This window comes from Serinus canaria, chromosome 6, assembly GCF_022539315.1.
Source record: "Serinus canaria isolate serCan28SL12 chromosome 6, serCan2020, whole genome shotgun sequence".
In the NCBI taxonomy this organism is placed as follows: Eukaryota; Metazoa; Chordata; class Aves; order Passeriformes; family Fringillidae; genus Serinus; species Serinus canaria.
The window spans coordinates 17735088-17757629 of NC_066320.1; the positions used below are offsets into that span (position 1 = coordinate 17735088).

General features: G+C 43.3%; 1 protein-coding gene across 1 annotated transcript; it reads left to right on the forward strand.

Annotated features, from left to right (window-relative positions):
* The first annotated feature begins 11591 nt into the window (after nucleotides 1–11591).
* Nucleotides 11592–18333, forward strand: C6H10orf71 (chromosome 6 C10orf71 homolog). The gene has a single exon (XM_030240877.2). It carries the CDS (start codon nucleotides 11749–11751, stop codon nucleotides 16357–16359), a length of 4611 nt encoding a protein of 1536 aa, XP_030096737.2. The 5' UTR covers nucleotides 11592–11748; the 3' UTR covers nucleotides 16360–18333.
* Nucleotides 18334–22542: the final 4209 nt, after the last annotated feature.

Sequence of the window (22542 nt, forward strand, 5' to 3'; positions counted from 1 at the left end):
TTCCTCTCTAGTCCCCTGCCATTTCTGGGAGGGAGGCAGGGGAGAAGGAGAAGAGAGAAGAAGGATAAATAAGCTTTCTGGACAGGATCAGTCTGTGGCTCTCTTCCTTTACTTCTTCAAGGAACTGACCACCTAGAAAGCAAATGTCCTCAGTTAGATGCTTGACGGATGAGGTCTGTGACAAGCACTAAGATGTAAAAATTGCCAGAACACTGGAGCCCCAGCTCCATTTCTCCATCCTTCCACACTTGTTATTAAGTATTTACATATGCATTCTCAGCTTTGTTAACCAAACAGCTGTAACTTGAAGGCCAGGCTGGGTGGAGGTTTGCAGGTGCAATTGCATCCCTGCACTGCAAGTCAAAAGCACACAGAAGTTTTGCTCTGTAGCCTCTTATTCCTACCTGCTTCTCTGAAATGCTTGTCTTACCTGTTCTTGCAGTACCAGAGCTGTGGAAAAGGTCCACAAAACTGTTAACCCCCTCAAGACCAGAAACAAAGTCAACTAACCCTCTGAGCCATGCTGGGAGAAAATTCCACTCATCTGTATCAGTCTTTCTTTAGTCCAGCTGAGTTACACACAGGGAAAATTGCTGGCAGAGGCAAATTCTGCAAGTGGCTTTTAGCTGCAGGCCTGCCTGCAGCTGGGGTGCCAGGTCACACAGAGCTGTGGCTGCTCTGAGCAGGGGTGAGTTCACTGCTCTTAGAGGTAACTGGGCATTGCTTGAGGTTGTGCTGCATTTTGGGATCAGCTGTCTGTGAGCCAGCTGACAGGTGTGTGGGGAAAGCACCACGGTGGGAGCTGCATGTCTTCACTCACAGGGGAACTTTACCCTTGAGATGAGGTTGCTCCCCTTCAATCAAGCCTGCATATGCTTTTGGATGGGTCAGTGATTATGTCTGAAGTCATATGTCTGTATATATGTATATTAATGTATACATTATCTATGTATATATTATATATGTATATTTGTGTGTGTATGTGTGTGTTGAGCTGGATGTGTTTTGACTCTCTTGCTTCTTGCCAGGTTTTTATGGCTTGCAAGTGTGTGTGGTGGAAGAGACTGCCACCAAGACCCCTGTCCTTTAGCAGTCTCAGAGAAATTAAGGCAGCATTGAAGCTGTAAGAGGACAACCCTTAACTAGAAGTAAGGTTTCCCTTGGGTTTCCCTGCCAAATGATCCTCTCTGGACAGGAATAGAAAGCAGATATTTAATTATAGTTCTAGGTTTCTTTATCATCCATCACCTGTGCTTGCAAATAATGATACACAAGAAGGCAGTAGCTAGTAATGATTAATCTAAGTCATCTGTTAACAGTCAGAGCCATCTTTTTATGAGCCAAGAAGGTCAAATAGGGATGCATCTTTATTTTCAGCCTCTCACATAGCCACATCCCATTAGTTTCAAGGATGCTTTCCCTGTTACCTACACACTGTGTCAAAGGCTGTTTTGGGGACTGTGAGAAGGCTATGACAGTCAGGTACATGAAGGCCACCTAATTCATACTTTCCACTTGTAGTTTTTGGAAGAGTCTCTCAAAGAAATGTATGTGGTTAGCATTTGGCTACACCTTAACATGCAAAGCCAGCAAACAGCAGTCTCTGGCAGTTTGCAGCTCCTGCAGATCCTCAGTCTCAGATGTGCCTCTGGCTATCAACTTTACCTGGATCAGACATAAGCTGTCATACCTCAAGGCCAGCTTGGCTTGCCTGTCTGCTTCATTATAGACCCATGTACAATTTTGCACTCTTTTGATGGCTTTTCTTTTGTTGAGGTGTATTTCATGTGTCCCTGTCTCTATTCTTTGCATATTTCAAAGCACAGTGCTTCATTGTGCAGAAATTGGGATGAGTGCCCAGGATGTTGGTGCAGAAACAACATCATACTCAGAGGGAGCTGACCCCTGCAAAGCTGGGTTTGTTCTGGGGCAGTGGGGCAGCACTCCTTATCAGGGTCACTGAGACTTTTTTTTTTTGACTGATCTCCTTTGAAGCAGTGTTATTAGGACTACCTGTCTCTCCAAAACTGAGACACCAGTCTTTGACCAAGCTTGTGAATTGAAGCCAGAGACAAGTAGCTAGAGTTGGCACCTCTGTGGTGTGAGGAAGAATTGAGGAGAAGGGATGGGAAAGGAGAAGAAGCTGGTGACACCACTAGGCTGTCTAGGCTGATGCTGTTGTTTGTCTGCAGGCTTCTTCAGAGGGCCTAGGGAAGCCCCATGCTGACATCACTGAAGCTGATGAGGGACTGACTCTACCAGAGTCACCAGAATCTATCTCTTGGGGAACAAGTATGGATTCTCCTTAAAACTCTTGATGTTTCCTTTTCTGTCTTTTGCATATATCCTTTACAGAATAATCACAATCATAAGCACAAGTGCATTAACTGTGAAAGAATGAAGGATTGGCTTGGGGACACACCATTAAATCATAACAATTAATCAGTCTCTGAACAGGGAGTCTGCAGGGCAAAACCAAAACAAGTCCTGTGCACAATGCAGAAAGAGGGAGCTGGAAGGAACTGTCATCTTGTTCAGGGTGAGATTTTTCTCCTGGCTTTTGTTCCTTGAAAGGAGGAAAGTAGTATGGCCTCCAGAGATACCTGGGGCAAGGGTGAGGGGGCTCTCCCCTGCCCTCCCAGAGGCCTCCCATGGGTAGGTAGCTGTCCCATGGCCAAGCTCCAGATGGCAGGCAGAAGGCAGAAGCCACAGCTTTTGTCCTTCAGCTGGAGTGGCTCTGTTGTAATCACAAATGGTGAGGAGCAGTTTGTCATTGGAGGAGAGATGTTACGTGAAAGGATGGCCGTGTGCTTGGATCATGTGCTCTGGCATGCATTGAGTGTCACCCTCCCTGCCACACTACGTGCTCAGGAGCAGAGCTCTTTTGGCTGCATTTGAAACCTGTAGCAAGGTGTAAGTAAGAAATAGCTCTGTTCCTGCAACCTGAACCAGAATATTTGGAAGACCAAAGCCTCCACCTTCTCCCCCACCTCTAATACCTACATCTTTTTGTCTGTGGTATTTTGTCAGGACAGAATCTGGCTCAAACCAGGGTGTGTAAGGGGCTGGGCACGAACAAAGAGGAATATGACCTGTCATTTCCCCTGATGCCATGTGCAGCACAGCCTGTGTTGGTTAGGAGGGGGTGCTAAGCAGAAAATGCATCCTTCATCTTTTTCAGATGCCCAGCATTTTGGTATATTGCCTGTCTGTAAATCCTGTGGAATTCAGTGGGTGAGAAAACTGCTTGGAAATTGGAACAATTTCAAACCTAGCATGCACAAACATTTTGAATTCTCTTCTTAACAGAAAACAGATTCAGCAAAGTCTTTGCCAAATCTTGAAAATATCCAGAAGTTATAAAGAAAAAGAGCAGATGAGACTACCAGTAAAAGAATAATCCCTTTTTTCTTCAAGTCTGTTATTTCCTGGACTGTATCCTGTGTGGTGGGTGTGGGTCAGACTCTCCTTGTCGAGAAGCTTAAATGGTTTAAGTGCAAACTTGACAATGCTGATGGTATCAGTGTGTTGGGGCTGATGAGCAGAGGGCAGTGTAAGTGGGGGATGGTTTCAGGTTCCCCAGCCTGGAAAGAGAAGCGAGGCATGGCTTGCTGCTAGCTGCAGATTTCCTCGTGTAGGTCACAGAGGAGAATACACCTGTCTCCCACTTGTGTCTAACATACTTGATGATATGGTTACACTTTTCCCATGACAGGGACTGGGACTGTCTATTGTGCTCCTGATTACAAGACATCCAAAACATTATATTTGTTTTCTTGACCATATTTTATTTTATATATATACTATAAAATTAGAAAGATATAATTATAAAATTATATACTTATATATATTTTGTATATATTTTATTTCTCTTCCCCCTTTGTCATCTTCCACCTCTAGCCATTGCAATGCTGTGATACTCCCACATCTCTGCTGTGGGAAAATCTTGTTTCTCCTATTCAGGAAGGGAAAACTTAGAAGCTTTCATCATCTAACTCTTTCTTGAGAATGGAAAGAGATGAATACCTGTCTCATCAGCCAAAATCCTTCAGGATTTTGCTCAGGGAGGGGGCCATACCATTGTAATGTCAGCTGTCACTACCTGCTAGTGAGGAAGGCCTGAGTTTTAACAATCTTAGTGAGATTTAGGTATCAAGCACCTGAGATGAAGCAGAGATCTTTGCAGTCAATCCCCTCCAAATCAGGCTGGATTTCACTATACAATGTAATGCCAAGCTACAGCACCATACTCAGCTGCGAGGGGGCTGGGGTGGGCTCGCAGAGATTGAAGTACCATGAGTTATGAAGGGCAGTGGGAAGGCATATTTTTGCCTTACCTAAGATAGGTTAAGTAAGCTTTTCTTGTGCAATTCAGAAAACATAGATTTGGTTCCCTGCCCTGCCACAAATGCCCTCTTTGATCTTGAGCAAATCAGCCAGTTGAAGGCAAAGTCTAAGGCGAATCAGCCTTTGCTGCTGACCTGTGGATGAGACACAGATCCTGCTTGCAGTGGGAGAGTTTGCAAAGATAAATAGCCACGAGGTGTTCATGTACCATATTGCTGGGGAGCTGTATAAATATCTTGGTGTACAGTGACTGACCTAGTTACAGACAGTGGCCTTTTCCAAGCAGACAATTTAATGCCAAGAAACACACTGTTTGGGTTCAGTTGCTTAAATGTCACTTGTCTGTGCTGACTGCAGGTCATAGGAGGAGCACCATCCCTTCTGTCTTGTGTTTCTCACAGAGTCGTGCTGTTTGTCAAGCGCTGTACCTGCCCTTGGCCTGTGTCAGTCATGTGCTCTGTGCCTTTGACTTCCCCTGTCACGTCTGCATGCTACTGGCTCTTCAAAGACAGTGAATCAGGAGATGGAAAGGATGAACAGGAGTTGCAAGGAAGCCTCAGTCCCGATACAACCCTTTCTGAGAGACATCTCCTTCTTCCAGACGTAACAGGCCTGTTGGCAGGATGGGGCATTTGGAGGACATTGGGAAAGGCAGTCCGGAGACCGGCTGGAAATAACTGTTGGGTCTTTGCCACTGAACCAGAAAGGGAGAGGTAGAGACACTTGCAGTCTCTGTTCCTCCCATTTTTCTTCATGTGAGGTCTTCATCTTCCAGTGTTTGAAGCTTTGTGGTCTGAGCTGGAAAGGTAAGCGTTTCAGCTGGGGCTGCAAGAGGTTCACCTCCTTTGAGGAAAGGACACAGCAGGATACAGAACACACAGTCATTAACTAGGTACATTTCTTCCTTGTGTTCATACTTCCACCAGCCTACACTGACCTTCCTTGAACAGATGAGTGAGTCCCTGGTTCCAGCTTCCATTGGAACAAATGAAGTAGCTTCAGTAGAGCTACTGGAAGAAAAAGACTTTAGTTCTTTATTTCAGAAAAAAAATGAGAAGAGGTTTGAGTAAACAAATAAAATCACAATCATATTCATTTTAATGACATTTCCCCTAGAAAGATAATTCAAAATTTATGGGCTTTATAATTTGAAATATTTACTTAGGGAAATTTCAAAACAAAATCACGCTCTCTGCTGCAGTACCATCAGAGTATTGTTCAACATAGAAAATAAAATGAAAGATTTCAGTTAATGCTAAATAGCATACACCCTCTTTGATTTAAGGACGCTAATAACATACTATATACTATTATAACTACAGTATATATGCGTGTTATTTCTCACAGCCTTTTTTCACTGAAAATGGTGAAATAATCTAAAATTTTAAAAAGGTTTTAAATTCTAAATGAAATTTTGAAATTCTCAATTTAATTTCTCTTCAGAATCTTTATGCCATGTGACATTTCAAAAGCTATCTAAGTGAGAATAGCCTCTACTAACACATGCACAGGCATATTTCCAAAAGTTGATATTGTCCACATGATGGCAATTCAGTCTGGCAGCCAGCTCTGCTGGTGCAGTCTGGACCTATACCATGCCTACCCCACCACTCTTAGGTCTATGTATTCTAGTGAATATCGCAGAAAAGAACAGCATTACTTTATCTCAAATGTACTGCAGTTTTCAGAGATAGCAATACAGGTGAGAAAATTGGAATTATCCAGAGGGTATGATTTGGTGGCATAACAATGTGGTATTGGTTCTAACCCCTTTCCTTTGCATGTTGGTCTGAATACCTCCCTGGCAGAGGTTTGGCTCTTTGCAGATGAATTTCGCTTTACTGTGGTTACAGTTGCAATTGTAGCTTCTGGATAGTGCACAGTGCTGTCTGAGGAAGTAGATGTATTCAGCCACCAATTCTGTTCTCAGTTATTCTACTGACGTCTGTAAAATGACTCTAGATTTATACCAGTGTAACTGAGAACAGAAGCTGGCCCAAAGTCAGGAACAGTCTCTCCTCTTCTCTGGCCCAGAACAAGCTGTTCGAGCCATGATTGCCAGGCCAAACCCTCAAGGGGAATGGACCCAGTTTCCTACACTGGTTCTGTTCGGAGACACGGTTTCTTTGCCTTGTTTTCCAGTGCAATGATCAAAGACCTGATGCTGCAATAGCATCACCTTGTCTATGCTAGCCATTTCTGCCATTGTTTGGGATCTTCCCCCTAAGATGCAAAGATCCATTTCTTCATCTTCCATCTGCTGTGGAATTTGGTATTTGTATTTGAGTAAAGTGGTTTCCCTTTCCCCAGGCAAGAGAATTCACTTTGGTTTCCCTTTATGACTACAAAGAATTGGTGAAAGTGATCTTGTTGGATGAGGGAAACAGAGGATTGGCTAATAGATTTAACTCTATGTCTGCCTCAATTTAGAAATTGCCTTTCTTGACAGTTCAGGGAAATATGGCTTGAGCACTACTGTCTCTCTTGGAAGCAGCTCCCCCGTTTGTTGATGGTGCTGTGATCCTCCCCCGGGTCCACTTGTTAACTGCCTGACACCTTTTTGTTTGTTTTCCTAAATGAATCCATCAGTGCTGTGATCATTGACCAGCAGCAGCAGCTCAGTACTCATTCATGCGCTGATCCCTGCTGCCATGCAGGATTTTCCAGCAATATCCAAGGGACCTCACTGAGCCAGCCCCACTCAGGCTAGGGAGGAGCTGCCATCGGCTGGGAGCTCCATCTCAGCTTGATGACACAAAGCTGAAGAGACCTATTTCCATCCAGAGCTCTCACCTGATTATGAAATCCCGTGTGTGCCATGAACAAATATGAACCTGTGCAAAAAAGTCATCAATTCATTAGGGATTCTCCTATTTCCCACGTTAAGGAGCATTAACTATTCATTGTCATTATGAGCCCTTGGAAACTTAAAGAAGCAGCATGTGAGGAAGTCGAGCATGCTGCTGAATAAACATCAGCCAGCAGTCACCACAGGGCTCTGAGTTTTAAGGAGCCGTGGATGGATGTCACAGAGAAAGCATCACATGAAGAAACCAGCTCACAAAGATTTAAAAAAAAAATCTTTCCCTCTCTTCTCATTCTCATGGGTAATGCTGTGCTGCTGACTTCAGACTGCTATGCAACTCCCAGAGGGCCCTGCCAAAATGCCGCTGTGATGTCTCATGGCATAACCCTTCAGCCAAATACCAGCCCAAGGGGGTGGGAGAACCAACTGGCCCTTTATATATTGCAGCAGCAGTGATGTCATACACTCCAGCCAAGTTTGCTGGTTTACCCAGCTCCTGTCTAGTGAAAAAAAAGGCTGACATTCAGTCTGTGCCAAGCCAGGAATAGTATCTGTAATTTAACCTCCTCATCACAACTTGCTGGGCACTTAAGAGAAACCCTGAAAAAAGCCACCTATTTAAAAGAGAGAGGAGGCTGGTTTCTGGATTAAACTGCTTGAAATTTGTGTTCATACAAACTTTTTCAGTAGCTTGTATCAGATGATGCCTACCACTAACACCTCTCACATTTTTCAGCATTTCCAAGTGGTTTCAGATGCCCGGCATTGCCTTCCTTTTTCTTTAACATAGACTTAATTCAGACATCCTTAAATGTTTGAACTAGCTGAATCCTGACCTAAGCTCAAATACTGCACCTTGCTTGTTAGGGGCCATGTTTGTCCAAAAAGGTAAAAAATGGGACTTTGCCAGGTTATTAAACCAGTCAGGAACAGCTTCTTTGCCTAAGAAGTTGTTATCATATTTATTCAAGGAATAGCTACAGTGCAGTGTTGCCGTTTCCATCCAGTCCCAGGAGTGGTCTGCACCTTGAACACTTGGTGCAGATGCAGCTTTTCCAGCTTGAAACATTACACTTTGCAAGCACTGGCATTATGTCCAGGCAAGACAAGGATTGTCACACGGGTTTCAGGGACAGTGGCAGTCACTATTCTTTCCTTCATCTGTGGCGCCGAGTTGTTTTTGTAACTGTGACTCCATCTAGGAAAATAATTGCTGAGATTACATCATGATCTCCATGCTTATAGTTACTCTACTCACTTTTCAGCAAAAGTTCTCAGTTTACAGGGGACAATATTTTTCTCCAGACCTCCGTCCGTGAGATCTGAAAGCCAAGATTCCTCCTAGTTCAGGCTCCACCACCACTGAGCACTGATAAACATTGTGCTACTGGAATGTAGTCAGCAGCCCTGTTAATGAGTGAGACAGAACTTAATCACCATCTCCCATGTCTGTGTTGGCTTTGCACAGTGAAGAGTACCACAGAAGCAGTAAAACTGTAATTTAACCTCTGAGCAGAGAGAGAACTGACTGTACATCTCTGGAGTGAGGATACCCTTTCACATCTGGCTGTAACCAGATGTAACACTGTTTGTTGTTTGCTTGCTTTGCCTTTAGTTTAACTTTTTTTTTTTACCCACACATCTTAGGCAACATAATGCTGTGATTGGTACAGGCTTATCCCTAAACACACAACTGCCATTCCTCAGGTGAGGTGCAGGACACAATCACAGTGGGTGATTGCCACTTTTGCCAGTAGGTGTTGAATACCACAAGCTAGCTCAAAAGTTTCCTTTGAGTAGACTGTGCTATCTGCATTACCTCAGGGCCAGACAGTTCTCCTGGTAGGAAATGGATATATTCTTACAAAGATTAGGCAAACTGGCCTAAACCAGTTTTCCTGGGGGTTTCCACAGCAGAAGAATGGCAGCAATTCATGTTCACCATGGCTGAGCTTCCCTTTAGCATCTCCAGGTTCTGGTTCATGCATGGAAGCAAAAAGATATTTTGTTTACTGCCCCTTACCATGCCAGCTGTCCACCTTTCATCTCTTTTACCACAGGGACAGTAAAAACCAAGGACTTTCAAACCTCAGCTGCTTTAGTTCCAAGTTGATCATTGACATCTATATTTGTTGACAGTAGAAATCCATATACAAGTGGAGTGGAGGCATACATTTTCCTCTCAGTCCCTCTGAAAGGGTGGCACAGCAGGGAAGAATTCTTCTTTTTAGCCTGGAGTCATCACCCAGCCTTTGCAAAGGGCAGAATGCCAGGAAATCATTGCTCACTCAGCTGCCAGTCCCTGCTGGGGCTACCAGAGTGCTGGAGATTGTGACAGTTGTTTGCTAGGAACCTGACTGTGCTCCACAAGCTATCAAACCCAACAGGTATTTGGTTATTGTCACTCTGGGATGGACAGCTGTCTCTTTTTGTAAGAAATCCTGCAAATTGGCCCTAAAATGGTTGTAAAATGGGAGTGAACAAATGAACAAAAGAGTCCTCAGATAATGCAAACAAATACCTTTGTTTTCAAATTGCAGAGTTCACTTAGGATCAAAAAAATGCTGAAGGCCAGAGACATCCTGGGACACTACTTCTGTGGAATCTACGTCACTGGACTATTTCTACCTCCTCACTAAAGATGGTCAGAAAAGAAGCCAAATACAAGTATGAGAGTGAGTTCTAAAAACAAGAAGCAAAACTATAAGGCAGGTATGTACTTGAATTTCTCATTCATATAGCAGTTATAATCAAAACTGGGAGCAGGATGACCTTTCATTTGTATTCTCTTTTTTCTTGATGCTTTATACATGAAGATGTATGTCTGTGAGGGGAGGGAACCTCATGTTTGAAAATTCTTTGTACAAAGTAAGATGGAGAAGCTCTGTTAGGCTCATTTTATTTCTGGTGTAAATCTATTGTAGTTATGCATAAGTCATTGGAATTGCATGGTTGGAAGGATAGGATCTAAATTCACTATGATACTTGGAGTCTAAAAATAGGTTGGATGGGATTCTTTTATATAGAAAAGGAAGGTGAGGAGTGTTTCATTTGAAGAAACAACTGAGCCAAAGTAATTTAGCTGATTAAACTCAGTTCCTTTCATACTTCGACCAGCACTGGTTCATCATAGAGAAACACAGATCCTTTCCAAGAGTTTCACTGAGCTGGACCAAGGTGGAATCAGAGATCTGGACACCTGAAGAGACTGGAATCTAGAATGTGAATTTCACTGTTCAGTTCTACCAGCTGAATCAGTGGATTCAAGCTTGAGATGTAGATGTCTTCTACTGTGGATGTGAACTGCGGTGTTTCAGCTCACCACAAGTTTGTAACATCATTGTGAGGAGGAAATGGAGATACAAACCAGATTTTCATTAAAGAGTTTTAGCCAGGTTTGTAGTATGCTTTTAAACTGAGTCTCCCTGCAGTTAGTCAAAACTCTGCTCAAGTCCTCAAATATGAGAATAATCCTCTAAAGAATTTACAGAGAAATTGTGAGAAGTTTTGGTGTAGAGATTTCAAGTACAGCCAAAGGGTCTATTTTGCTTTTACTTGTTCAATTAAAAAGATTCCCCCATCCTGTGTTCAGACAGGAGATACACAAAAACCTCAGTACTGTGGACCTGACTGCGTGTCATAATCAGTCTGTGGCACCTTATACTTGTGTTGAATGGGTTACCTTTAGCTCTCAGCAGGGCTGGAGCTGAAGTCAAAGTTCCCTGTGCTCCTGTAGTGGGTCTGCTACAGTCCCCGGGGCACTCCTGCCTTCTGCTGGCTAAGCTGATGTTAGCAGCCTCTTCAGTCCAGCAGACCAACACAACCCACCTGGAGCCTGCTATGGGTGCCTAAATTGGGTATGGGTACCCCAGCACTGTTTGTCTGGAACATGCACAGTTATCCTTTTTACCTGTAGTGCCACTCTCTTTTCTCAAACACGGGCTGTGTTCTGGCAATTCTCATTACAAAGCTGTGAGAGTTAAGTTTTATCTACTTTTCTGTCATTTCGGACTTGGTGTGCAATGACGTTCTCAGTGTCATCTTTTTTTAAGAAACTTTTGTTGCTAATTCTTCTTGGCCAAAAATGGCTAACCTCCTTTTCTAAACTGATGCACAGCACTTGGGAGTGTTTATGGTTGGAGGTATGGAAAGGGAAGTACTTGAAATTTGTTTATTATGTCCTTGTTTAAGAGCTCAAGTAAAAATATGAGGTGAAAACACTTTTTTAAATGGCTGTTTCTAGAAATTAAACTATCTACCATGAGCTACTTGAATTGATCAAAAGAACAGTGATTTTCATGTTGTTCATTGTGTTGCTAGCATCACAAAATTTGTCAGTGACTGATATAGCTGGAAAATGCTCTCAGTCTAATAGAGTTAATATAGAAAAATGGTAATTTGTAATTTTTGGCTTTGCAGAGAAGAAAGTTTCCTTCAGCTATTCTGTAAGATGAGTCAACGTGCAGCAGCACCATCTGGAAGAGGGGCTTTGTGCTTGTGAATTACAAACAGCTGGATCTGCCTCACAAAGTCACCTGCCTATTCAACATCTGAAATTAATCCTTTGGATACTTCACCCATGACTCTCATGAACAATGCAGGGAAATAAGAAACATTCAGAAGGACACAGTGATTCCTCAAGTATTGGGAGTCTCCTGGATGACACAGACAGGGAAGTGAGCAGCCTCACAGCTCGGGCTTTCAAAAGTTTGTGTGTAGCAGAACTCGAAGACCCTTACAATGAACCAGAACTTTCCATTTCACCTGACTTTGCCCTCCAGTTGTCTGCTAAAATTCACTCAGGGACGTTTAACCATGACATCAAGAAAAGCAATGTCTGTGACAAGCTATCAGCAAGAAACAACGAACATACAATATGGGCTTCTACATTCCAGCAGTTACCTAAGTGTGCTTCGGAGGAGAAGAGGGTTGCTAAAAACAGCACCTTTGCCATGGAAAGGAAATTGAGCTTGCCAGTCCCTGGTTCAAGGAACAATAAGCATGTTTCAAAAGTGTCCTCACTGATTAAGACATTTGATAAGACTGCAGACCAAGGGTCAGGAAGTTCTCTGATAACAAATAAGCAGCCCATTAAGAATAGCTTTCAAAAATACAAAATAAATCAGGGCAATGACACTGCTTCCTGGGACGATACAGACACATTAAGCATCCACAAGGAACTTTCTGAATTTTCTGAGGCTAGTCAAGGTAGCCACTGCCTCAGTGGCAAACATGAGCCACAGAGAAGACCTAATAAAATAGACCTGAGTTATGGGGACTCTGATGGTTATTATCCTGTGCTGATTGAGATGTCAAAAGTAGCCAAGTCAAATTTTTCCCATTCTTCTAAGAAGGCTTTAAAAAACAGAAACTTGAAAGTTAGTGAGCCAGCAAAAAAGGGTAGTTTTCTTCACAGTGAGAATAGTGCTTTTGAATCATATAATGTTCATCATAAAAAAATGACAGAAAAAGAGGAATTTGTTGACATGAAAATGGAAAAGGAAGGTCTTTCATACCAGGAAGAATCACCATTTGTTAAAGGATCACACAGAGGTGAACATAAATTGTCACCTGCCACGACCACTGTTGCTAAGAAAGAGAAAGACTTTCAGAGGAAGCCAACTCTACAAGAAGCTTCTTTCTCTCTCCGAGTCGTACCTCAGGGTTCCCTCCCTTCAGAAACCAAATTTCCAGTTGTTTTCCCTCCCACACCTCCCCCTAGGAACCATGTACCCCAGGGTCCCCCTCGGCCACCCCCTGCCCCACCAGCTCCTCCTCTCCCACCCCCCTCCCAGCCCGGCCGTCCCCCAACACCCCCTAGCCCCGAAGCCCCTCCGGTGCCACCACCCCCAGTGCCAGCTCGACTTTCCCCCACTGCCTTGTCCCAAGCCTCTGTGTCACCCCAGTCTGTGTCCTATAGCATGGCTTCACCCTCAACCAGGTTTGAGACACCCAGTCCTCCTCCACCAAAACCCCAGGCCACCTTAGCTGAGGAGGAATCCCACAGCCCCCAGCTGGGCAATGCCTGCCCACCCTGGAGGAGACAGAGGGCTACAGAAAGGGCAGCAGGGAAGAGACAGGCTGCAAAGGAGAAGGTCACAGACAGCCACAGAACCTCATTGTCTGAAAAGGCGACTGGGGCTGACCCTGGTTTGTGTGTGACTCCTCTGGCTAAACAGGCAAACTCCCCTGGATCCATCAGTCCCTCTTTCAACATCAGCGAGCTCCTGACCCCTGTCATACCACCGAAACAGGAGGTGGACACTGCTGAAAGGGAGCTGATCCCACTGACACCTCCTCCCACAGAGAGCACGGCCTCAAGAGACCACGAGGAGAGCACCTTAGACGATTACAGGTCCTGGGATAGTTGCAGATTGACAGCATCGAGTCTGTTATTTAACTTGAAGGATGTGCGCAAGCGTGTTAAAAGCATTTATACCCCTTCTCCCTTGTTAAGGGCCTTGGAGGAGAAAAATAAAACCAGGGAAAATATGCAGGAGAGTACAAAAATGGACGCCTCATTCTCAACTTTGCCTGACAAAAGTGAGAAAAATATTACAGAGAAAGATGAATTGAGTGATATAGCTTACGTATTGCCTAGCAGTGTTCATGAAAATGACAATAAAACCGATTTAACTGGACACTTCACAGGCAATTATCTGACCTTGAGTTCACCCCAGATGACAGAAGACCTTCCATTTTACCAAACTGGAGACATCATGAAGCAAGACAATTCAAAACTCCAAGATCTGGTTAAAAACACAGGGGATAATGAAAATTTCCCCTCATTCAGACATGAATCAAATGAACTTGACTTAGGAAAACATCAGCAGTATACAGCACAGAGACCATTCAATAGAGACAATGTAGATACAAAAGTTGGGCAGCCCATGCAAAATCACAATGTTCAAGGTGAGGAAAATGAAAGACAAGCTGCTATTCAGAATGAAAATTTTGCCTTCAAAACACTCCTAAACCAACTCTCACCAGAAGAAGATGAGCCTTACAGTGGCACCCAAACCAACATTGGCCATGAAGCTCAAGGCAAAAGAAGCACTAGTTCCTCAGAGCAATCCTTTGTCTCCACAGTGGAGCAGCCGCTTCAGGAAGAGCCATTTCTGCCAGTGCCCCTGATGGAGCAGATGTGCCTCCCAGAAAGCCAGAGGACTGACAGTGAAACGGGTTCAGGAAGTAAGAAAAGACACAAGGAGAGAGGGAAAGAGGTTGGGGAAGACAAACTGCAATATTGTGCTTGTATCAGCCCTGGCACTGGTGCAGCGGAGAAGAGGGAGGGAAGCGTTACTGGGAATGAACAGAGGAGCTTGATGAAAGAGAAGCCAGGGAGAGAGAAACGGGAAGAGGCCAACAGCACAAATTCTGCATCTGACAGTATAAGAGACATCTCCATCTCCAGGTCTGAGGAACCACAAACACCATCATCTTCAAGCTCAACCAAACCCAGTCTGTTTATGATTAAAGATAACACATTCAGGTCGCCTCAGGTGATAAGGGCTGTCAAGCTGCCCCTACTCCGGTCCTTCTCCCTGGATGATACAGTGAGCAGCAGCTATAAGGAAATGGAACGTAGGTTTATGTCCCCAGCAGTTTACAACAAGCGTCACCAAAACATGTTGCAGGCCCAGGAGGTTGGCTGGTGGGCATCAAGACACAGAGGGCAGCAGAACGTGAGAGATGGAGCAACTGACAGAGAAAAAGAAGCCAGTGAGTCTGGATCTACTTCAGTAACACTGGATCCCAGTCTTCTGGAAAATACAGAGAGCTTTTCATTTGGAAAACTGACGGAAGAAGATGAAAAGATTTGTGTGTTGTTAAATAAATTTGGGAAAATGGATGAGGAAAGTGTGTGTAGAAGTGAAAAGAAGCCTACAAAAGCAAGACAGAGCTTAGCACAGCCAATTATAGGTCTGGAAAATGACCAAGCACAAAACAACCCCAGCTATCCTGCAGAAAGAAAGACAAATTACTTTAAGAATCATCATTTATCTAACCGCAAAGGGGGCTCTTGTGCAAAGAAAATAATCACTAGGCAGGCAATTTCCCCTGTGACTGGCTCCATATTAGAGGACCAGACATGTTCTTCTGTATCCAATGACACTTTAGAGGATATCCTGCATACAGAAGGTGCACCTTCCTTAGACAATCTTTCATGCCCTGCTGTTAGAAGCCCCAGGTCAGGAAACACAATGCACTCTCTTACTGCCGGTTCATTGTCGGATAAACCAACTATTCCTGGCCTTAGAGAAACAGAGGATGTTACAAATCCTGCCTGGTTGAACATGGCACTAGAGAGGCAAGCTTATATGCCTGCAGAAGAGATAATCAATTCGGCACAGAGGAATCCACTTTTGGACGTTGCAGGGGAAAATGGGAGACTGGAGCCCAGGGGACTTGGTGGGAGACCAGCAGGCAAGCCACCCACTGTGCCACCAAAAACAGAAAAGGCTCTGCGTCGGGCTAAAAAGCTTGCAAACAAGAGGAAAAAGGTGCAAGAGCAGCAGAAAAACCATCAGACTGAACATGCAGATACTGTAGGGAGAAAGCCTATTCATTCTGGAGAGACAGCAGTATCTGCTTCACCTTTAGTATATTCTCCCCTTCATCCTTCCCTTCACTCAACTTTTACTCCCACAGAAACCACTCCTGGGAAATCTAGACTTGCACCAGCAGCAAGCTCTTCACCCTCTTCAACGCAGCGGAAGCTCCTCCAGGACCCTGACTCCGGTCAGTACTACGTGGTTGATTTACCCGCCGAAGTTAATGTAAAGACATTTTATGACCCAGAAACAGGCAAATATGTTCAAGTCTCAGTCCCTCCCTTGGAACAGAACTTACACCAGTCCACCTCTTCAGAAATGAAGAATTCTCCCTATGCCTCCTACCCTAGAGTGCTGCCTTTACCAGCCTCATCGGTAGCTGTGCTGAAATCACCTTCTCAACTCTCTGAACCTGCCTGGTCAGTGCCTGCTGCACCAGAACCAGCTGAACTACCTGAAGATGGCCTGCAGGACTACAGATACTCTGAGTCTGTGGATACTCAGCCCGACACTGAACCAGCCTCCTACTCTTACCAACAAGATGCTGGCGAAACTCAAGTTCACTTAGGAAAGGATGTGAGCCCAACCCAAAATACTAGCATTGTCACCCTCACCAATTTAGATGATTTTGCTGCTGAAGGAGTATCTTGAAAACTGAAGTAACAAAACATGCCAGCTAGCATTTTTAAGAACTGTTTGGACAGACACATGCACACAAAAGCACATGCAGGTTTGATATTTGTACAACACTTTGTCTGAATCTCATTGTGGTTTGGGTGAAAAAGGAGAAGAAAGCTGTTCATGTTGAAAGATACAAGGTGATGACCACTCTGAAGAAAAGAGAAATTGAGTAAGCACCAAATTATCAGTGAGATGAAGGGGCAATGCCAGCTAGACAAATACATTTGACAGTGTAAAGCCACTGCTTGCTGCTGCTGCTGCTTTGTCATTGAGAAGGCTGGGATGGCCAAAGCAAGTGTCCTATTGCCCAGATGTGTTGCATGATACATGACACTAAATAAAACCTGTGAGACCCTCCTATGCATCCTATGAGACCCAGAACTGATGCTGCATCTACTGAACTTTCCTCACTCACTGCCTTTGAACTATATTGACAGGTAGAAAGTCTGTGGCTACAAATATGCTATATATGCAAGATCCATTTTTTGCACATTTTGATTGCCCTGATGTCATTGACAAGAAGATTGTATGCTGGATGCACGATACAACAGCCATGTCAAAATAACCCTTTTAAACAACCAGAATACAATTGCAGCTGCTCAGATTTCCCACATACTTTTGCAGTGCCCACTAATATGCTGCTGAATTCTTTATATTTCTTGATAACATCTAAATAGGTTCCCCCAGAGTCAGGCTTTATTTATAATGCAACTTAAAACTTCAAGTTATCTTGATACTTGGCCTGAAATACCTTGGTGAGGAGCAAGGTTGAATGAAATCCCACAACAGTATTTAATTGTTTGTTAGGACAAGAAGTTCTTAGCTATTGTAATTGAAATATGTTTTGTTTTGTTTTCAGGCTCCCATTGAAAAATGGAACTAACATTTAAAACCTGAAAAATGTACCTAAGTTTGATCTTGTGAATTCTGTGATTTAATACAAACAAACAAACAGACAACATATTCAGGACGTCCAAAGTATTAATTTCTAGAAAAGGGCTTCTTTGAATGATCACTTTTCTTTGAAAATCTGTAGGAAAATATCACTCATCCTTGCATAAGCTCTTTTTTATCATCACAGTTAATGAGGAAACTTAAGTGAAAAGATGGAAAAATTGAATGTATTGTGCCTGCTTGTAAATATCTGTATTTGGAGTATTGGTTTAGATTTTTTCTGTCTAACTTCCATACTGTTTTCCCCAGTTATAACTGAAGTGCAGAAGCTCTAAGGAAGAATTATGCCAGTGATTTTCAGCCTGATTCACATCTTAGGCAATTTTTACAGGATTTTTTTCAGTGAAGAAGCTCTTGACTTCCTGAAAAGAAAGGGATTAATCAGGCCTTTTGTTAATGAATACAATGTGGAGACAGGACACAGGCGCTGCTCCACTCTCCCAGTGTTAATATTTATGACAGAGTTTTCCTTCAGAAAATTTCCCAGTACAGAAGCCTCTCCTGGGACACAGACCCACTTTGTGGTTTTTCTCCTTAACCTGAATTCAGCTCTCAGCCTTCCTCCATCCTTGACAAGAGCCATGTGTTCCCAACCTGTCCTGGTCCCACCAGACAGTTCTTTCATCAATGCCACTTACTGAGACATTTCTCTGAGACAAACACTAAGGGCATCACTTCATTGATTACAGTGGGGTTTGAATTTAGCCTTTGATGATTTTCTATGGTGGATTTCACCTCTTACATATTTTGTGGCTTGGTAGGTTTGAATGCAGCAGAGGTGTGGGTTGGAAATGAAGAAGCTTGTACTGGTTTGAGTTTTAAGCATATTCAGCCAAATGCCCATATTTGAATAAACATTTATTGTTCAGTTTTTCCACCCCCAAAAGTTTTCAATACCTGACTGAATAAAGCTCTGAACAACCCGGCTTGTCCTCAGAGCTGACCCTCCTTGACCAGGAGGTTCACCCAGGGATCTCCTGAGATCTTTTACAGCCTGAATTATCCTGTGATCCTGTTCTGAAAACATTAAAATTTAAATTAACTTGGAACTCCACAAATGCAGTCTCCCCTGAGAAAACACTCATTTTGAAAGAAAGTTTTTTAAAAAAACCTTGAAAATCAAGAGTGTTTCTAGAGCAAGAATTCATTTTCAAGTTGTTAAACTGAGGGAGTGGCTCTTACTATAAATATTTTTTTTATGTCACCAATATTTTTGTAAACTGATGGTGCTGTTCATGTTGCACTTCCCTGTTGCTGTCACTCTCTACAGCATAATGTCTATCCAGTATAGAGTAGCATCTCATCCACATGTTAAAATATAGATAAATAGATCCATTAGAGTTTTCCATGGTGCATTTAGACAAAACCTATGAAATCTTAAAGCCTATCAGAGTGCACAAGCCTTTTTTTTTTGTGTGTGTGTGTGTATGGTATTACAAATTTTAATGCCCTTAAGGGCCACAAGTCAAGAAGTAGGCTCTCAGAGGACAGGATAAAAGCTTCCTTTCTAAAGGAAGACTATGGATATGAAGTAGCTGTGCACAGATTAAAAAATGAATGGTAATTTGATGACAAAAAAATATATACATGTATTTTTAAAGGTCCCTTTTACTTAACTATCCTTTATTTTGTAGACATGCATACTTCTGAACCCTTTTGCCAAGGGTCTCCTAAAACTCTTGTTGTGGAGAATGGGATGCTCCATTATACAGCTTCCAGGTATGTGAGGAAAGCAAAGTGTATTTTTCCCTCTGCTGTTAAGGTGAACTGAAACATGGGCATTTAAAGAGGATACCAAATACATTTCAAGTAGGACTTCTTCATTTCCATCAGTCCTTCCTGCCAGCTTCAGGGAGCTGCATTCACAGCAGATTGTGTCTCTGAACCCCCCCAAAGGGGGTTTTTACATGGAGAATTTGTAAATTGTTGTAGCAAGGTGAGGGTGTTCTCCAAAGTAACAAGTGACAGCACCTGAGGAAATCACCTGAGAGGTAATTTCCATGGAGGTTTAGATGAGACACTAGGAAACATTTCTTCACTGTAAGGGTGCTCAGTCACTGGAATAAGCTCCAGGGAAGCAGTGGAATCACCATCCTTGGAAGTGTTCAAAAGGTGTGGTGAACACTTGGTGCTAAGTTAACTGTTGGTCACAAGGATTTTAGAGGTCCTTTCCAACCTTACTGATTCTATGATTCTGTGAAATTAAATAAATGGGGGAGTTTTGAGAGTAGATAAGAAAGTGGGTTTTGTCTTGTATCCAAAGCTTTCTGCACTTTGACAGAGGGCATGAATGATATTAGAAAAGTATTGCTCCAGGTCCCAGCCTGGTATTGAGCAGGAACCCATCAGCAAACCTGCCTCTGACCGTGATGGTGAACAAAAAATATTTGTGTGTTAAAGGAAGACAAATGACACTTTTCAAATAACAAGTACTTTTCGTTCCTTGCCCTGTGGTGTTTGTGTTTGTTGGGGGAATGTTTTCCATTGCTGCTGTGGGAAACAGGCTGAAGAGGTCAGAACCAGGCAGAATGAGAGCTGTAAATTGACCCTTTTTTGGGGGGGAGGGGTGCTATGGGAAACGTGCAATAGTCCTGAAAGCAGTTGTAGGAAAGCAGTGTTTTGTGACAGTGACACTAAGTTGTAGGTGAAAGAGGTGTTGAGGCAAACCAAGCCCAATTCTGCCTTGCCAGCAGGCTGTGGTTAGGACTGAGGAACACAGCAGGCTCTCGGTAAGCACGGAAGCACAGCAGGCTGAAGGGAACAGGGCCATGGCTTTCACTGTTTCCTTCTCCTGCACATGGCCTTTGTGCATGTTGCATTTCTTGGTGCCCTGAGGCTCCTTTACAGTGGTGATTCTCCCTTGGCAGGTGTGACTGAGGCCAAACCTGACTTAACTAGTCTTCATTCTAGGGCCAGAACTGCCTCCCTCCGAATCTCCTTCTCCTTGTGGGGTGGCAGCAATGCCAACAGTCCAGCTGTCACATGGCAGACTTGGACTGCCATCCCACAGCCATGGCTCTGTCCCAGGGGCTTGAATTTCCTCGTGGAAAATTCTGGATTTGTTTTAGAGAGTTTAGTTTAATTGAAATGGCATACATGCATGGATTTTTGTCAACTCCTCCTTGGGAGTTCAATTCCTTCCTAAGTCATCTGTCCAAGAAGATATATGTTCCATCAATGCAACTGTATTTGCAAATAAGTAATTATTTATTAATTAATAAACAAAATAAATGGGACTTGTTTTATAATACTGGAATGACTTCTAGCCAGCTTTTTCATTGTAATTATGCTTCATTTTAATTCTATCTCCAGTTATGCTGGCAGAGAAAGTTGAGAACACGAAAGTGCGCGCGTGCACATGTGTGTTTGTGTGTGTGTGTGTGTGGTACAAAATTAAAAGATCTAGGAGATGATTGGATGCAGGGCTTCATCCCCCTTCCTGCCCTTCCTAAAGAGAGGGAGCAGGACCCTGAGCTGAAGCACCTTTGGCCCACGACTCCTGCAATCATTCCCACCCTCCCTGTTATGCCAGGGCAGTGGTCTGTCTGGCCAGAGGACCACGGAGACATGGTGCCAGCACCCAGTCCAAAAGCACTGGGGGTGATCACCTTCTTGCCACCACCCAGAGGACATCAGGGCCTGTGTCCCATCCACCTGGGGGAAGTTACCAGGTGGGTAACTTGTCTTTTTTCACATTTTTCCTTATTTTCTCCTATTGTATGTTGTGTCGTGAAACACGGTGGAGACTCTTCTCAGAGTGATTTTGGCTCAGTCCTTATCCAGACTAGCAATTTTATTTAGATTTGCTCTGCTTTGGTCCCTGAGTAGCCAAGGAGTCCTTGCTGACAGTGGAAGTGCTACTGTAATATGAATATGACAGACCATAAAGAGAATAGTTGGCTGGTTGTGTTTTTACCAGAAATAGATTGACAGGTTTGCACATCTGTATTTGGGGGATATGCTCTGTTTCATTTCTGTGTAAATAAAAAACTCTAAGTTTTATCCCTTCTCTCACTGAAAAACAGCATCAGAAGCTGGTGATATTGCACATGATGGGTTACACGGGCTCTAGTGAATACATACAAATGTGTAATTTGGAGCAACTGGTGTACATCAGTCATTTTTATTAAAGAAACTCTGCTTCAGAGCCTTATAGGAGAGAAAGAACATGGAACACTTGAGTAAATTGGACTTCAATGTGTTTGGGGTTTTTTTGTGAAATCCTAATTATAACAGCAGAGGTCAGTGATTAATTTATTTTGTGTTTAGGATGATTATTCTGGTCTTATGATGATCTCACATTTAACACTGTCCCCTGATACTAAATATAATATTGTAATTATGGGGTTTAAATGGATAGGGAATGGCTGAAAATGACCTGTGGTCTTCCCTTGCTTCTTTTTGATATTCTCAAAGTTTTCATGATGTTGATTTCTCACATTAGATAGTCAGATCTTTGGTACTATATGGCCAATTAGAGACTTGCTTCTAATATGCTATTGAACATACTTAGAAAGCAGCATTCCAATAGTGCAGAAGAGAAATCATTTCTGTCCCAACTGACTAAAGCTCTGTGTTTTTATTAAAGCAGATTTAACTCAAGCCTTGAGGGAAGCAGCTTGCAGTGGTAAAAGATAAGCACTTTCCTGTGCCCAAGTCCATATTGAATAAATTGAGGCCTGGGGTACTTTGAAAGGAGAGAGGGAAGACTCTGTGAGAAGCAGGGACAATCTTTGAAATCCTTCTAACAATGGAAAAAAATGGGATTGCGGCAAAAAGCAGAAAATGTTCAAAGCTGGAGCTGCACTTCACAAAGTCAAGGCTTGTCAAAGGCAAGGTGCCTGAAAGGCTGATTCTTTGCTGGCTTGGACTCCCTTGCCATGGAGCTCCCTGGTGTGTTCACACTCCTGCTTAAAGCTGGCGCAGGGAATGGCAGCATTCAGAGCACAGGAAAATGGAATTACTGCTGTGCCAGCATTGTCAGTGATGTCACCAACATGAAGCATTTCAGGTGAGCTAAGGTGTCCTTCTTCAGGACCATTCTTACGCTGGCAGGGCAGAGATGACAGACTCTGATATAAACACTGATCTTTCTATTCCTAACACTGATGAGCTGCAGGGAATGAGAACTGGATGTGGTCCAAGAGAAACTCTCTTTCCTTGCCCTGAGATTCCTGAAAGTCTGTTGGCAGAATCAGT

Bases quoted from the DNA above. Each gene is read 5' to 3' on its own strand.
- C6H10orf71 (XM_030240877.2), top strand. From the start codon at position 11,749: ATGCAGGGAAATAAGAAACATTCAGAAGGACACAGTGATTCCTCAAGT.